Source organism: Simochromis diagramma, unplaced genomic scaffold (assembly GCF_900408965.1).
Source record: "Simochromis diagramma unplaced genomic scaffold, fSimDia1.1 OVJJ01000205.1, whole genome shotgun sequence".
Classification (NCBI taxonomy): Eukaryota; Metazoa; Chordata; class Actinopteri; order Cichliformes; family Cichlidae; genus Simochromis; species Simochromis diagramma.
In genome coordinates this window covers 6931222-6949382 of record NW_024386782.1, presented here as the reverse complement: position 1 = coordinate 6949382, position 18161 = coordinate 6931222, and the positions used below count along the sequence as shown (strand labels likewise).

The following is an 18161-nucleotide window of genomic DNA, read 5'->3' as shown; positions in this document are numbered from 1 at the left end:
TGAATATTTATGAAAAGACTAAATGGACATAGTTGTTCATCAGGCAGTTCCATTCCTGCAGTTTTGGCTTAATGCTAATATTGTCAAAAGGAAAAAAGGACATTATTTCATTTTCTGCCATCTGCAGCGTACACCTGTCAGGCATAACATTAGAACATTTCAGTGCAAAAGCAGCCCTGACCCATACAGGCATGGACTCCACGGGACCCAAGGAGGTATACTTGTGTATATGTTAGCAACAGATCCTTTAAGTCCTGCAAGTTGCGAGGGCCTCGATGGATCAGATTTGCTTGTCCAGCACATCCCACAGCTGCTTCATTAGCTTGAGCTCTAGGAAATTTGGAGGCCAAGTCTACACCTCAAACTCACTGTTGTTGTGCTCCAAGATTTCCCAGAAGAACATTGCCTCCAACAGCTTGCCTTCTTCCCACAGCGCATCCGGGTGTCTGGCATTCCCCAGATTCAAATCAAAATATAAGTTAAGCCTTGGCTAAATAAAGCATTAAAATTAAATGGGGAAATGTAATATATTTTCTTGTAGCTAGGTCTAAGCCTTCTGAAGACAATGTCCTTGTGGTGAAATATATCTGCTACTTCAAACTAAAATCTATTTTGTGAAGATATGTCATTATTATTTACATTATATGTCATTCTGTTCATGTGTTCCTGAAAACCAAAGCACATTTTAGTGATTTTAGTCAAAAATTCTAAAGACAATGTTATTTTTTCCCTTTTTGCAATTTGATCCGGTTTGATCTAATACACAAAAATGAGCAGAGTTCAAAAGTTCAGTGTTTGCTCCTATTTTTGATGGACAGGAAGCTGGAACTCACTGACAGTCATCACTTTCTGTAATATATTGCAAAAGTGTTACATAAAATAAATTTAGTCACAGTAATCATTATCATCAAATATGACACACTGACAGATGTTCAGAAAGTATGTTTTCCAGTAAAGTGATTTTGATGCTACTTAAAAGTTGACACAAAATAGAACAATTAAAAGAAATAGAGTCATTGTGAAAATAATGACAGAATAAATGAAACTGAAAGTCATTTAGTTGTAATAAAATTGGGAGATCATGACTTTAACAATAAAGTAGGAGGTAAATAGTTTAATGATACTGGAGGCATATAGCTGAGTTTTACTTTTGTGAGTTTGACTTTCTAGGTGGTTATTTGCTACTTTTACACAACTACCCAAAGGGGGGGAAAAGGGGGAAATGAAGGGGCTTAAAGACAGTTTGAACATATACCATATAACTCCAACGTGTGAAGTGGACATGTACCGCAAAGGAATCTATAATTTTGGGTAAAGAACTTAATACAGATTTTCACTAAATCATCCACAGACATTCACCAGTTAAAGCAGCTGCTGTTTGTAGCCTTGAGTTGAGGGGGCAGGTGTAACAGGCAGCTCAATTCACAGAGTTGATGTTTCACTCTGCCGGTGCTCTAACTCTCTGTCAACAAAATAACTAATAACTATTTAGAGAACATGCTTTCGGTTGATGAATTGCTATTGCCATCTATAATAAATGTTCCCCCATTTTTAAGCCAAAAAGGATTAAACACCTAAAAAAACTGCTTCCTAATCTAGTGGCATGTAAACTTTATCAGTGGAGGGCGGGTGAAGCCTGAAATCACTATGTGGGAGTTGTCTTCTTTCCCACTCCCTTATGTGCTGTCCAAGGTGTGACTGCACAGAAGCCAGAAATTACTCAAAGTCAGAATTTTCCAACTTTAAAATGAATATAAATAGGAAAAAGATGACTTTAAATGTGTAAAATTCTCCTTCTGTGAACCTTTATTTCTTCCTTGGACCTGTATTTAAAGCAAACTCGTGTTTTGTCTCTAAAAACCTCACGATAAAAGGCTTTGCCACAAAACTGTAAATGTTTGCATGAATGGAAAATGTACCTTTGGATGTAGCTATTTAAAGATCCTGTTCTATTACTCACGAAAGTCCAAAGACCAGAAAGTACTGCACAGGGAGGTAGTGAGAGAGGGGCCAGAGGACAGGGAGAGGAGGGAGGGAGGGCGAGGGAGCAGAGGGAGGGATGAGAGCCCAGTCTTTTGGATTTCTCATTAATTCAGTGTGGCCCTCTCTTTCAGTTTTTTAAAGCCCGCCCACTAACCATTATCAACCCAGGCCTTATATATGCAGCCTGTTGCTGTTGTTTGTGAGTACAACTTACAGAGGACCAGCTCAAACCCACAGCTGCCAAAATGAGAGAGTTCAAGAGCAAGGCTTTCTGGAGGGCAGTTCTGGCCGAACTGGTTGGGATGACCCTTTTTATTTTTCTCAGCATCGCCACAGCTATTGGGAACACAAACAACAGTAATCCAGACCAAGAGGTGAAGGTGTCACTGGCCTTTGGACTTGCCATTGCCACTCTGGCCCAAAGTTTAGGCCACATCAGTGGAGCCCACCTGAATCCTGCAGTCACCCTCGGGATGCTTGCCAGCTGCCAGATCAGTGTGTTCAAGGCTATCATGTACATTATTGCCCAGATGCTGGGCTCAGCCCTAGCCAGTGGCATTGTGTATGGAACACGGCCTGAAAACAGAACTGTACTGGGGGTCAACGCTGTAAGTATAAACTTTATCTTCAGTTTCAAACATTTCTGCATTAATAGCAAAAATAAAAGCACAGCGATGCGATGATGCAACATTGTGTATTTAAAGTACCTTCACGGTGAAAACTGAAACTTTTACAAGGATGTAAGTGCTGAATTGGCACTGATTATGTGGTTCTTGGGACATTCTGTCAATACTTATTAATGAATAGTGATGACACATTATTATTAAAGTATGCCATGCTGCAACAGCTAAAAGAAATAGGAAATATATATAGTGTCCACCCACTTGTACTTTGGCAATCTGTTTCTGGAAATTGAGGTTTTGAATACCAGAATTCTTCACTTAAATTAATGAGCAGTTATTACTTAATGCTACACCACTCTGTAATTAGCACCCACAGCTCTCTCCTTACTGAAAAACAGCACTGGTAGGACCTGATATCACCCAGCCCCACCCCCCACCCCGAGAAGCCGCACAGCTCCACTTAATGTGAACAACAATAACCACGTTTTCCACGAAAGAAATATGAACAAGCAATGTGGCACTTTGCAGCACTGCCAGATTGCTGTCAGGCTTCCTGGGCAATGCCAGGAGCTACTAAATAGGAAGTGGTTGTGCTAGGAAACAATCTATCTATCTGACAAAGTCTGACAAAGTGTTGTTTTGGATTCCTCCCTTAACTTTCACAGCTCAACGGCGTCACACCCAGCCAAGGCGTAGGCATAGAGCTTTTGGCGACCTTCCAGCTGGTGCTGTGTGTCATTGCGGTCACTGATAAAAGACGGCGTGATGTCACCGGCTCTGCACCCCTGGCCATTGGCCTCTCAGTCTGCCTGGGACACTTGGCAGCTGTAAGTTTCACTTTAACGCCATCGTCAGTCATATGTAACTTGTAAAAAGGGAACCAGGAGCAGATATGGCAGGATTCTGCTCCTGCTGATGATATTCTCTCACGTTGCCTATTTGTTGTTGTTGATTGACTGCAGATCAGCTACACAGGCTGTGGCATCAACCCTGCTCGCTCCTTCGGCCCGGCTTTGATCATGAACAATTTTACAGACCACTGGGTAAGTCAGAGGGGGGGAATCACTTTACGCATACCTCACATTTTTTCTGCATGGATATTATATGTCAAGCTTAAATAATTCAATAATTCATCAGCAGACAGATGCCTCAATTACTTGTGAATCTTCCTGCATGTGTTAATCAGTTACAGCTTTCCTATTGTTTTGCATTTAGAGAGATCGACTAAAGTAAGCCTTTTGACCATGACCGGAATCTGCGTTTCTCTTTGTCTTGTAATGATGCCAGACATTGATCGAAACTCTCCCTTTGTAGGTGTACTGGGTGGGTCCAATGTGTGGCGGTGTGGCAGCAGCTCTTCTGTACGATTTCTTGCTTTCTCCCAAATTCGATGACTTCCCCGACCGCATGAAGGTGCTGGTCAGCGGGCCAGTGGGTGACTATGACGTCAACGGAGGCAACGATGCAACAACTATGGAGATGACCTCAAAGTAGCGCTACGCAAACATGAAATGCTATTGTAAATATCTATACTCCTGTACAAAAGCATTAGAATTTAGTTTAGTATGTTAGTGGGGTTTTTTTCTCCTGTTTTAAGGTAACCAATGAGGATTGTGGTCAACGGGTCAGTTAGTGCTTCCTTCCTATTTTGCTCATGTTTTTGGCCAAGCACCAGTTTTTTATCCAAAGTGCCGCTGAGACAAGTTAACTCTAAAATTCCCAACAGAGTCGAGTGTTAATGTTTGTTTTTACAATATCAGTATTCCAGGTTGAGCCATTTTTGTATACATATTTCTATGAATCTTTATCACGTTTTATTTCTGATGGATAATGTATTGTGTGTGCACTTTTGAAACACCTCTCACTTTTTTAAGTAAAAGAAAACACTGGATATTAAAAAAAGATTGTGTTCTTTATTCCAGTGTATGGATTAGATTTTTCTTATGGTGTCCGATGACCACAAATCTATCACACATACAGGACCTCCTACGAAAAAAGATGATATCCTATTACTCTGCAATCCTCCTGCAGACACTGTGAAATCAGAAAGCTCTTTACACACAAGTTCATTTGTGAAAATGGAATATGTAAGCAACACTTCAACTAAAATAACTGTTCTTAAAACCAGATTTTACAGAATGATGAATTAGCTGATATTATTATTTAGTTGTGTAAATTTCTTCACAAATTTTTAAGCAATCTGAATAACCTTGTGGCAAAGAAAAGTTTAGTTTAGCATCCTGGCTTTATTTAAAAACAAATGAGAGTAAAGTTGTCTGCAATTCACAGATCATGAAGGGTAAAATGTGAAATGTGAATAAAAAGGTCAAAAAACATAAACAAAAAGAGGGGGAAAAACATCTGAGTGAGAACCTCACATCATACCCCAAAGCTTTAATCTCATCTGGTGGTATTACATTTTAATTAAATCTACAGTTTCCAGAAATCTGAAAAAGGCAAAACAACAAAAAGAGAGAGAGAGAAAATTGACCTCCTGTGTTTCATCTCTTTTACAACCCCCTCCCAAAAGTTAAGTACAAGGTGAACTGCTAAAAATTATATAATGACTTAAAGTTAGGCACAGCCTCTGAATTCCTCTCTCCTGGTTGGATGCCTGGTGCTGCAAACTAACTGAGACCACGGGTCTTCCATCCGATGTGGACTTTGGCTAAAGTGGCTGATTTGCGAGCTAGGTGCACAGGAAGTCTTGTTCCAGGTCACAGTTTGGAATCAAGAAAGAAAGAAAGATAGAATAGGACACTTTCTTTTCCTGTAATTTTACATGTTTACTTATTCATGCTAACACATTTCTTTCATTTACTATAGCAATATTTTTTATCATTTAGAAAAACTGAGATGTAAAGTGGAAATTGCATTTTTCTTTAAGATCAAAGCGGGCTGCATGTGGCCATGAAATGAGTTTGATATCCCTGCGTTTTAATGAAAGTCATGTGAAAGAACTGAATGTGATTTAGTGAAATACAGAGTTTGTGATATTAAGTATTTGAAAGTTAGACTCTGATGAAGCTATGTTGCAGGGCAAAGTCCAACAATGGTAGGAAGCAGGAAGTGAGTGTAGATGCTGTGGGTGGCAGAGATGAAGGAGTTGGACAGTTGAGGAAGAGACGAGGAGGAAGTGGGTTGCACAAAATGTGGGTCCGCAAAGCAGACAGGAAAGAGGCTGATTAGCTCGCAGAAGGTGGGCAAGAAAAGGATTGGGCCACAGTGATGACTACAAAAATTTGTTGGTGAGAAACAAAAGTGATGTAAAGAATAGGCTAGCAGCCCAAACACCCAAACATGCAGACAGTGACGTATGAATACAGATTTTCCACCCCTGTTTTCTTGGGTTTTGCGCTGCCCAGCTGTTGTTGATTACAAATGGAGGGGTTGTGCTTTCAGAAGGTGAAGCACTGGCAGGTTGCTGTTGCGTGTGACAGTTTTGATCCAGCAATCAAGGCTCCTTTTTACTGGCTGCAGCATATTGTTGAGCTTTAGCACAGGAGGCTGGGATTCAGCTTCTGCTGTGTTCTCCCCAAAGCAACAAAGTGGTCTCTGCAGTACAAATTTGGGAGTTGCTGCACAGGGTTTAACTTATCAAAGTGCCTTTTGTCCCTGAGCTTTTCTCAACCTAAACCTGCAATATGGGACAATCACTGACTTTGAAAAAAAACAAAAAACATTCAGTACGGTGAAGATGTATGTATTGATTGCCCTGCCCTTCATCAACCGAAATGATGGTGGTTGTTTTGTTAACCAGTGGATCTATAGTAACTCATTCATTGCATGACATGCTATATAATATGTAGGGATTCGTATACAGGTCACTGCTAAGACTTCTGAACCACTCACTAGACAAGAGAAAATCAATCTCTTAAAGTCCATTCCTGAAAATACAATTTTAAAAATAACCCAGAAACTAAAGCAAAATCTCTTCATCCAACTGCTTTGTGCATAAAGTCTATGTGCATCTTACTTCAGTCGGATATATCGACGTACAAGGAATTTAAAATGTATAACCAGCATGAATCAGATCTATATTTGCTAGCCAGATAAAAGGGTTTGGAGTTGTACTGTTGATTAATCTTTCTTTGTTCTGTGCTTCACTGCTGTCTCCTACAATAACAGATAACATCATTGTGGCTGGTGAGGGTGGTGATGGAAAATATGTCATATGTAGATAAGACTATTTGCGATTAGGATCCTTATTTAGAGAAAACCACTCAGGCTCAGCGAGAGTCTTTTATGCACAGACGCTTCAATCTCATCGTCTGGACCTGCAGATGAATTAATCGAAAAACAGAAACATATATAATGACAATTTAATCTTTTTTTTAACTTACTGTTTGATGTAGTTGCACTTCTTCTCTGTTCACCTTACTTTTATTTTGTTCTTTCACCCGTTTAAAGCAGCTGCGAGGAAAACCCTTTGAAGTTGTCAGTGCTGTTTTACTCTGCCTAACAGACCAGCATACATATTGATTATATACTTGACTTGCTTCCATTTCTGCTTGATTAAATCATCTCTGTCCATCCTATAATCTCTCGGTTAGTAGGCTGAGGCCTCCCTCTCATTACAAGCACCATAATAAATCCTCTCTGGGGTTCATTAGAGCATCCACATCTTCATATGTGTTCATGTATATGATATATGGTATATGGAAGACAACATTTGTGGAAGAAATGTTTGTGTCTTATTTACATCTGAGTGCCAGGGGGAGTGAGGGGAGGATGCTCACATGATTGGCTTTGGTGGGCTCTCCATAGCCAGAAACAACACCGGTCATCTGAAAGGCAGATTTCTCTCTGACCAATCTACTGGCCTAAAATAAATTATATTCACTTTGTTGGATAAACCTGTTCAACTACTTGTTAATGCAAATGTTTAGCCGAAAAATCACAAGGCAACACCTCACTGCAGTTAGGTGTGGGGAAGAAAGGTGATTTATGTGACTTTAAACAGGGTGTAGTTGTTTGTGCCAGGTGGACCGGTCTCAGTATTTCACAAACTGTTGTAAACAAGGATTTACAGAGGATGTCCCCAAAAAGAGACAATAGGCAGTTCACTGCAAGGAAATGTCTTGTTGACGTCAGAAGTCAGAAGCTAATAGCCAGAGCATTTCCAAATACACAACATGTCAGGAGGAATGCTGACCCACATCCACCCATCTACATTAAAGGGACGGCTGTGGAGCGTGTGAGCAGCTTCAAGTTCCTGGGTGTCCACATCTCCGAGGATCTCATCTGGACAACCAACTGCTCCAAGCTGGTCGAGAAGGCTCACCAGCGCCTCTTCTTGAGGACTCTGAGGAAGAACCACCTGTCCTCAGACATTCTGGTGAACTTCTATCGCTGCACCATCGAGAGCATCCTGACCAACTGTATAACAGTCTGGTACGGGAACTGCTCTGCCTCGGACCGGAAGGCATTGCAGAGGGTCGTGAAAACTGCCCAGCGCATCGTTGGAGCACCACTTCCTGCCATAAATGACATCTACAGGAAGCGGTGTCTGAAAAGGCCTGGGAAAATCATCAAAGACCCCAGTCACCCATCACATGGACTCTTCACCCTCCTGCCCTCTGGGAGGCGCTACAGGAGCCTCTGGACTAAGACCACCAGGTACCGAAACAGCTTCTTCCCCACAGCTGTCAGACTCCTGAACTCTGCCTCCTGACATCTGACCCACGTTAAACTCATGGACTGAACACACACACACCCACAACCACCTATAACTGAACACACACACAATGGACAAAAACAAACAAATGGACAACTGTACCCTCCTACACACAATAATAACATGGACTGAACCATCACTCACAACCACTAGCACTTTATATAGCCTCTGTAGAAATTATCCACATATTTCACTTAACTGCACTACTGTAAATGCTGTATAGACAATCATTCTGTATAATACGATAATTATAATTCTACAACTGTTTACAACTGTTTATAACTTACATAGTTCATATTTCATTTCTGTATAGCTTTTTATTTCATATTTCTGTATAGTTTTCATATTTATATCCTGTTCATAGCCTGTACATACTTATAGTTATAACATATTCACACCATACCTTCATACCGTGTACATTATAACATACCCATAATAGACCCATATTTTGTACCCTCATACCTATAACAGACCCATTTCTGTAATATATCTATATTATGGTTAAAGCACTTCTGGATGGATGCAAACTGCATTTCGTTGCCTTGTACTTGTGACATGTGCAATGACAATAAAGTTGAATTCTATTCTATTCTATTCTATTCTAATTCTAAACCTTGAATCAGATGGGCTACAGCACCAGAAGACCACACTACCATTTCTGTCAGCTAAGAACAAGAAACTGAGGCTACTATTTGGATGGACCCACCAAAATTAGACAGCGCAATGTTAGAAAAATGTTTCCTGGACTGATAATTCTTGATTTCTGCTGTGATATTTGCGCGGTAGGTACAAAATTTGTTGTAAACAAAATGGAAGCATGGATCCATCCTGCTTTATATTGATCCAAGATGGATGATCACAGCGTACACATCTTCTAATGGCTCCTCCCAGCAAGATATTGTGTCATGCCACAAAGCTCAAATCATCTCAAACTGGCTTCCTGAACATGACAGAGAGTTCACAGTACACAGATGGCCTCCGCAGTCACCAGATCTCAATCCAATTAATGGATTTTCAACTGACAAATCTGCAGCAACTACTTGATGCTAGCAAGTCAACATGGACCAAAATCTCTGAGGAATGTTTCCAGCACTTTTTTGAATCTATGCCACAATGAATTAATGTAGGTCTGAAGACAAAAGGGGGCCCGACCCAGTACTAGCAATTTGTACCTAAAAGAGTGTCCAGTGCTACAGCTGTTTCAGAAACATTTCATGCCATTTGGCTGTAAGAACTGTCAATTAATTTACAACTATTTTTGCATGATTTAAACTTGCAACTTTCACAAGAAAAAGTATTATGTGTATGCAGAAAGTGCACAGAGATACATTTTTAGGCTCTGATCTTGTTAGTCGTCACTCCACAAAAGGAAACCTCCACTGCCTGTGGAGGATGTTGGGCTTACAGCACACTACAGAATCAAGGAGTACCTTTAAAGATACACGTGTGCCAAAAGATAAAGTGCTGATCTTTAAGGAAATAAAATATGGTCTGCAAGCACAGAGCTTAAAGAACAAGAAATGATAACCTCCTGTACCAACATTTGCATTTACTTCAGTTCATTACATCTTAAAATGCTATCATGTGTTATTAGGGCTGTTCGATATAACGATATATATCGGATGACGATATAAAAACGTCTATCGTTTCATTTTATGCTATCGTTTGTTTCGTGGTGTCGCAAAATAAACTGTTTACGGCAATATTTTTTCATTATTTTGATGGTCACTGTAGTGGCTATATTAATTTCGTAAGGTTCTCTCTTTCTCTTATATTTAATATAACCACACTACAGACAGACAAGCATTTGTTTTTATGCGTTGTCATTAGCAACAACGACGGTAAAAACACCGCGTGTCCGCTTGTTCCACATAAACCTTTCACAATAAAGCTCAAGATCCTGTTGAGACTTTTCAAAATAAACTGAATCACGTGAAAGATGCAGAGTGTTTACGAATGAGAAGCAAAAATGAGCCGTCAGTTGCTAAAAAATAAATAAACCTAAGACTCAAACGTTAGAACAGGCTTTTCCCCGCAGCACGCCGTGTAATAAATACTCACAAAGAAAACGGCGGCCGTTACAACTTATGTCTGAAAATGTATCGTTTCATGCATCAGTTAAAACACTCGACTCCAGGTACGCGACGCCCAGCTGGAAACACTTCACGCAAGTCGAGCTGCCCGAGATTCACAGAATTTACAAAAAATGTTACATTTTTGTGATTTATATCGTTATCGGACGATAGATGTCTTAATGTCGGGATATGAGATTTTGGACATATCGCACAGCCCTATATTAAATGCCATGTCATCCCAGTCATTCTAGCATCTTTCCTGGGTGAACATTCTTTATAGTCAAAACACATGTTAATGCTATCTCAGGCCGATTTTTTTTTTTAAGAAAAGAAAAAAGAAAACTTGATTTTTAATGAAGTCAACATTAAAAACAGAAGAATCAATCAGAGTGATGTGCAAGTAAAAAAAACCAAACATTTGTTTGATGAAGAAAAATGCTGCCCAAGTAAAATGTGATTCTATGGAGGGCTTCTCATCCTTCTTTCAAAGATGAAGACAAGAAGCAGTGTGACCCTTTAACCTGCCAGCTCTTTCACACAGAAAAGCTGAACAAGGGGCTGGTTTCCTTGTCGTGAATTCAAAAGCTCCTATTTCCTTCACAGTGGCAAATGACAGATGTTAACTTCAAAGCACCGTGCCCCTGCTCAGAATAAAACAAGTAGACTGAAAGATGGGGAAACCATTTAGCATGGCAGTAGCACCTACACCCTCCAGCCTATTTATTCTCTCCTTAGCGCTCCATCATCTTTTCTTGTATTTCTCTTAAAATTATCAGTCACTAGACATTTGAAAGAGTTTGTTTTGAATTTTTAATTATATTATTGTAATGTATTTAAATGAAAATTTTAAAATGACTCAAACCTAGATAAAATTATAATCTCCAAGCTGCTCCTTACTGCATGTGATATTTTTGTACTAATTGATACATTTTGCTTATTTAAACACTTTCTTTGTATTTCCATCAGATCCATTCAATTCCATTCAAAGTCCTGTCTTTTGAGCTGCTGTTGTGGTTTGCCGTCTTAAATGAGAAATGTAGCATCTCCTTCAGTAACACTAGAAAAGCAATGAGCAGAGCAGGAGACCTGGAGGTCACGCTCACTGGGTGAAGCCCACATCTCTCAGCTGCTTCTAATTAGGCCTGATTTGTTAAAGGCACACACCTGATAAATGCCTGTGAATGTCACTCACAATTTCAGGTGGCTCACTGGTGGAGCAAAATTTGAGTTGCCAGATTCTGTAGCACGCAGGTGCTCCTTTGAAAGCTGTCTGTTATCACTGGACGTTATCTGAGTAGCCATGTCAGAGATTAAGTCGTGGTCGTTTTGGAGGGCAGTTCTGGCGGAGTTCTTGGGAATGATCATCTTTATTTTCATGGGCCTCTCTGCTGCAGTAGGAGATCCAAATGATTTGAACCTTGACCGTGAGATCAAAGTGGCATTTGCCTTCGGCCTGGCCATCGCCACACTAGCCGAGTGCATAGGTCACATTAGCGGTGCACACCTGAATCCTGCCGTCACCCTGGGCCTGGTGACCAGCTGTCGTATAAGTATTCTCAGAGCCCTCTTCTACATGTTGGCTCAGATGTTGGGGGCAGTGGTTGGCAGTGCCATTGTGTATGGTATCAGGGCAGAACATATTGATTCACTTGGAGTTAATGAGGTAAGGTGGAGTCCATGAGTTTCCAATTTTCCTAAATAATATTAGCCTTAAATGATATTTGCTACTTGGACTAGGTGGCATTCAAAGAATTGCCTTCAGCCTTGCTCGAGTGACAATTTTAACTCTTCAGGTCTGTTTGTAGTCTTAATGTCACATTTTAACTGTTTGTAGCAGTCATGCGAAATGATGAGCACCATGCTTAAAATAATGGAAGCACTGTAGGGTATAAAAATCCTCTAATCCCATTGGTATTATCATTTCTAGCTAAATGGTATCAGCCCAGCTCAAGGTTTTGGCATGGAGTTCATGCTCACTCTGCAGCTGGTTCTGTGCTTGGTGGCACTCCATGACAAAAGACGTGAAATTGGCGGATTTGCACCTCTGGCATGTGGCTTCTCTGTAACGCTTGGACATCTTGCTGGGGTGAGTACATGAAAACATTCATTTATTTCCCATGTCATTAATTTGGCAGATGGTTTCTCCATCTTGCAGAAGCCAACACAATAGATTGGCTCGGAGTGAATTGGCTGTACATCAGCCTTCCATGTAATCAGCTGATGTACAGCCAGGCAAGCAAGTGGTGTTTTCCTCTATGGGTTGCAGATCTCCTACACGGGATGTGGGATCAATCCAGCTCGATCCTTTGGACCTGCAGTTATACAGAAGGCTTTCAATGATCACTGGGTATGTATTGGTGACGCACGAGCTGAAAATGTGACCTTTTTCTAAGTCACTGGGCTTACAAGTCATTCAGATTGTAACTGATGTGGTTTCTTTGGTTTTTCAGGTGTACTGGGCTGGACCGATGAGTGCTGGAGTGGTGGCAGCGCTTCTGTATAATTATGTGCTGGCACCCAGTGACGAGAGCTTCAAAGAAAAAACTAAAATCTTGCTCTGCTGGGCCCCAGAACAGGAACAGGAATGTGAAACAGAGCCCCTGCTGGAGGATGTTGTAGAATAATCAAAGGAGCCTGTCTGAAAACAAATTCTGCTATATCAAATAAAAAGGGAAAAGCTACACTTGTCTTTCTGGTGTTACATGAAATCTTGCACAGCACAAGATCTTCCTGTTTTGTCATTTCCCCTCCCCTCTCCACAAACTATAAATAGTGACGCATATACATGTTTTAACAGATTCTTAAGGGGTAAAGATGACAGAAGTAAAGAGTTGGGCATTTTGGAGGGCTGTGGCTGCAGAGTTTGTTGGTATGTTACTGTTCATACTTATTGGCCTGTCCTCTATTGTTGGAATAGGTCTGGGCAATGATAAAAATCAGATGATTGCTCAGGAAATAAAGGTCTCGTTGGCCTTTGCACTAGCCATTGCCACACTGGCTCAGAGTTTGGGGCACATCAGTGGAGCACACTTGAACCCTGCGGTCACCCTGGGCCTCCTGGTCAACTGCCAGATCAGTGCACTCAGATGTGCGTTCTACATCCTCGCTCAAATGCTTGGGGCAGTTGCAGCCAGCGCTGTTGTGAATGGATATAAGCCTGGAGAATCTCTTGGTGTTAATGCGGTAAGAGGTTGCACTTGTCGTTTTGGTTTTCACACAACATAAACCAGCACATTCAGTCTAATCAAGCCTAACGCTAGTTGGACTAATGGGCAGTAATTGTTGTCTTTTGCAGCTAAATGTTAGTGTAGGAGCAGGTTTTGCCATCGAATTCTTTGCCACCCTTCAGCTGGTTCTGTGTATCATAGCAGTGACTGACAAGCGAAGGACTGATGTTACAGGCTCTGCACCCTTGGCTATTGGGCTGTCGGTGGGACTTGGGCATTTAACAGCTGTAAGTGAATCGCAATCAAAATCTGTATGATTTTTTTACATGAGTAGCAGTCAGCTGATTGCAATCCATCCTCCTGAAATCTGTCATCTTAGAAGGATCAGGCACACGTGCATTCATTGTATATAAAACTGTGCTCAGAGCAGAGCATTAAAGGGTATTATTTAATATCAAGTTGAGGGTGAATAAATCGCTAAATAGCAACTGTTTGTCAAAGCATGCCTGAACCTTTTTGCACTATTTAAGCATCTTGATCATTTTTAAAGCAGCTTTGTTGTTGTAAATCAAATATCCTGTACAGTTAGCGTTGGTGGGTGTCACAGTTTCTCTCAATTTACGATTCAAGATTTTCCCTACACTATGTTACACAATTCTGCAGAGTATTTCTATGTGCGTCAGGGTGGTGTGGCAGGGGTTCAGCAAATCACAGTTTCAAAGGCGGCTACACAAGTGTCACATTGAGTCGAACACAAGTCAGCGACATATGTCGACTTTAATAAAAGTCTGCCAATAACCGTTTTAAATAGTGTTTGCCTGGAAACATAACAGATGCAGATAAACAAGTCAGCGCCTTGGTTGCTGGTGCAAAAAGTAGTTCAATGAAGCTTCTTGGGCTGTTAACAGCTTTCAATATCTTTGTGATTTAATACACAGTTTTAAAAAAAAAAGTTTATTGCGGTAAATCCGGCACATCTAAAACTCATTTTCTGTAGAGCTACTGCATTTCTTATGCATTTTATAAAAAGATATATGCAAGATTAGCCCCCTACCATCGTCTTTGTGTATGGATAAGATATTCCCATTCTAAATTATAACAAAAATTATTCCATCACATGAGTGTATTTACTTATAAATGATATGCTTTGTTTTTACATTTACAGATAAGTTTCACTGGATGTGGCATCAACCCTGCTCGTTCCTTTGGGCCGGCTTTGATACTGGGCAAAATGAAAAACCACTGGGTAGCCGTTTATCAAAACGCCTTTTATCCAAAAAAAAGAGCAATTTTCCTTATCCATTTCATTTTGTCAAAGATAAAACTCATTTCTGCTTTCGTTCCAGGTGTACTGGCTGGCACCGATGTGTGGTGGCATAGCGGCATCTCTTATCTATGATTTCCTTCTGTATCCACAAACACGCAACTTTAGTAGTCGCATTGGCATCCTGGTTCACGGTCCACAAGAAGAATATGTGGAGATAAATGGAGAGGAAAACCATAGTCCGGGGCCAAGTCACTGGCCAAAACAGTGAACAATGTGAAATTTTAGCTTTTCTATCTGTCAGCATTTTATTTATTTTTTTACTATACTTTAAAAAGGCCATCAGTTTTATTCTTATTTTGCAGTGTGTGTCTTCACAATCGCCTGTTCTATGTGTTGTTTGAACAATGACTCCTTTAATAAAGATGCTTTTTAGTCAAGTTTCTCTGTGTATTCATATTCATACAGTTTGGTACTGGACAAATTTCAAACTGAGGTCAGTGCATCCTCATTTGTTATATGTATTCACCAGAATAACTCAGTGTATGTTTACATCCCGCTGGCCTCGTCAGTGCTTCCTTTACAATGCATTCCAATCTGTATACATAATTTAGGTTTTTGGCAACAATCCCAAAATCATCTCGTTGCACCCGTGAAACAACACAAGGATGTGGATCAGTTAATTGCGCATACAAGCACGTTAAAATTCCTCGCAGCTTGATTAGATAACATGTGGCCATAATGGAGATTTCCTGTTTTGCCTGTGTCATAAGAATGTCCTTTCTCCATCTGTGCATGCGCCCCTCTCACATCCCATTTTTTATGGCTCGTAGATATTTGGTGCGAAGCGGTAAAGCACTTGGCAGGTGAAAGCCATGATGGAAAATCACTACCATGATGATTACAAGACAACATACTTAATGCAGCATAATGCATGATTTCAATAAACTCAAATGCTGGCGTCACAAGCGAAGGGGAAATAGCTACACAAGCTGCAGAGACTGCAAAAGTAATTGTATTTCATTAGATTTAAATGCAAATACCAGAACAATCAGATAAAAATATTTATCTGTATTCAGTATGTGGTCGATGGCCCTCCTCACTATAAACAGTATTTAATACTATTCTTCTACATAATGTATACGAGAGCAACCACATTCATTTTTCGTGAAGCTTGTATCGTACATCAGTGGAAAACTCCCTTGATGGGTTTGTCTCCTTTGTATGACATGATGGCACTTCTTCACATTTTTCTTTTTTATGGTCAAATCGCAGAGGCTAGTCACATGACCACAGCTAGTCAAAAATCTCCTTCCTTTGTGTGCTTAACCTCGGGGGTCAGAGCATTGTGTTTAGCCTCTTGTTTTGAAGTTTGTCCCCAACAACACAGACAAAGCTCTTTTTGTTGCCCCTCAGGCATTTCTGTCTGAAAGTGTTCTGCAAATTATTTGGCTCCCATGTTGCCCCGATTATTCTTGGCATTGGCGAGCATTCAGCAGACCTCTAATTATATTTATCTAGACAAAATAAACAACAGAGACAGAATGTCTGACCTGGTTTAAACTGATTTCAGAGTGCAAAATGATTATTCAGCCCAAAAGCACCCAGAGAAAACCATCATTTTATAAAATTCCTTCAAACAATTTCAATGTGATGCCCTTCACTTGCAATACAGACATGAAATATGCACTTTGAGTGCTCAAGTAGAGTAGAAAAACACTATATAAGAACTGGTCCATTACTATTACCAATAAATGTAAAAGTGTTTATAGGTTATTAGTTTAGTCTGAGTGTGTCTTTTAAAGTAACTTTCACAAAGATCAGGAAACATTTAGAAACCAGTCAGTGCAAAATCCTACAAATTCAAGTGTTCACAAGCTTTCTTGTCACTAACTAAGTGCTGGTCAATTTGTGAAGCTTGTAGATTAGGTTGCCGGATTCTAATCTTCAAGCGAAGAATTTCTTACCAGTGCTTTCTGCTTTTTTGGCAAACATTCAAAAAAAAAAAAAAACACAGCTGTGTCAGAAAGTGGGTGTTGCTGTGAGAGGGAGTGGAAAGGGGTTGCAGTTAGATATCTGGGGAACTGTGCACAGAAGCCTGTGTGAGAAACAAGGTGCCAATGAAAACTGCAGAGCAGCACACTTCTCACTTCCCCTTTTCATGACCAGTACGACAACGCAGTGATTAAAATGATCCCTCAGCTCTTTCTACGTGACACTGCTGGCCTACATTTTCACAGCTTTTTAGTGTTTTTTCCAAACATCAGCACAACAATCGTAGAACCAGTTAACAGACATCATAACAACAGGGTTTTGTCGAAGCGAGTGGCTGGTCCCGCATCTACAGAACTCCATAAGTTTAGAGTCTTTGGCATGTAAATAGGCATGTAAGACGAGAGATCAACACAGGACACAGTGTTCATGCAACTTGAAATGAACGAAATGAAGGCAGAAGAAATGCACCAAACGCTCGCTGAATGCCCAAGGTGCAGGGGCTTGCTATAACTCTAAAACAGGGGTGGCTATTAATATTGCCCACCCCTGCTCTATTAGATCATCTTTTATTGCACAAACACATTACATTAGATACACATGCATTAACCGGATGCTTATTTTTCTTTATGATATATGTAAATACAGAATAAAATCTGTCTTGTATTTTACGCCACAAAGTAATACTTAAAGCAGCTTCAATCTATGAATAAAACAATGACAGACTGGATCATTAATGACTGACATAACAGCTCACTGTTCTGTGTGACCTTTTGAACAGTAGATCATATCAACGCATTCAAGTCCCGCAGCCCAGTAGTTGCAATGTCAATTGTATGGCCACAACACATGGAAATGTTCCTTCACAAAGACACACATGCACAAAACACATCAGCATGACTGCAGTGACCCCCGTTAGGTACTCATTAACACTGAATGCCAAACCTGAACACACTGGCCTGTCCCTGACCTGAACTCTAACTACGCAGGACGTCTACAATAGAATTTTAATTTCAGTACCACCTCTATACTTCAGGTATAGAAATTAGGGTAAAAAAACACTAAAGGGACTTTGACCAGGAGAGAGTGAATGTCAAACATATAGGCTAAGAGCACACACATATACACATGCACCTTATGGTTCGTGTATGCAAATGGAAACTGAGCTTTTAAAGGGTCCAATTTAGAAATTTAAATGGATTTACAAAGTTTAAAAACTTCATTGAAGTTTTTATTATTTTATTATTTTATTTTATTATTATTTTATTATTTTCATGCACATATAAAAGTATAAAGTATAAAGCATGTTTGTTGTTCTTGACAAATTTATTTGAGTCATACGGAGAAAAATAATATTGTACTTTAGACCTCAAATCTCTT

The 18161-nt window shown here is 40.2% G+C and overlaps 3 protein-coding genes across 3 annotated transcripts; all 3 read left to right on the top strand.

Moving 5' to 3' along the window:
* Window positions 1-2174: 2174 nt before the first annotated feature.
* Window positions 2175-4522, top strand: LOC120726136 (aquaporin FA-CHIP-like). Its single transcript, XM_040019488.1, has 4 exons — window positions 2175-2591; window positions 3272-3433; window positions 3569-3649; window positions 3921-4522. Exons 1-4 carry the CDS (start codon window positions 2229-2231, stop codon window positions 4098-4100), a joined length of 786 nt encoding a protein of 261 aa, XP_039875422.1. The 5' UTR covers window positions 2175-2228; the 3' UTR covers window positions 4101-4522.
* A 7020-nt stretch (window positions 4523-11542) lies between these two features.
* On the top strand, window positions 11543-13029 carry LOC120726128 (aquaporin-1-like). The gene is made up of 4 exons (XM_040019477.1): window positions 11543-12021; window positions 12286-12444; window positions 12625-12705; window positions 12809-13029. Exons 1-4 carry the CDS (start codon window positions 11659-11661, stop codon window positions 12980-12982), a joined length of 777 nt encoding a protein of 258 aa, XP_039875411.1. The 5' UTR covers window positions 11543-11658; the 3' UTR covers window positions 12983-13029.
* A 117-nt stretch (window positions 13030-13146) lies between these two features.
* Window positions 13147-15229, top strand: LOC120726121 (aquaporin-1-like). The gene is made up of 4 exons (XM_040019463.1): window positions 13147-13541; window positions 13654-13812; window positions 14691-14771; window positions 14872-15229. Exons 1-4 carry the CDS (start codon window positions 13173-13175, stop codon window positions 15058-15060), a joined length of 798 nt encoding a protein of 265 aa, XP_039875397.1. The 5' UTR covers window positions 13147-13172; the 3' UTR covers window positions 15061-15229.
* Window positions 15230-18161: the final 2932 nt, after the last annotated feature.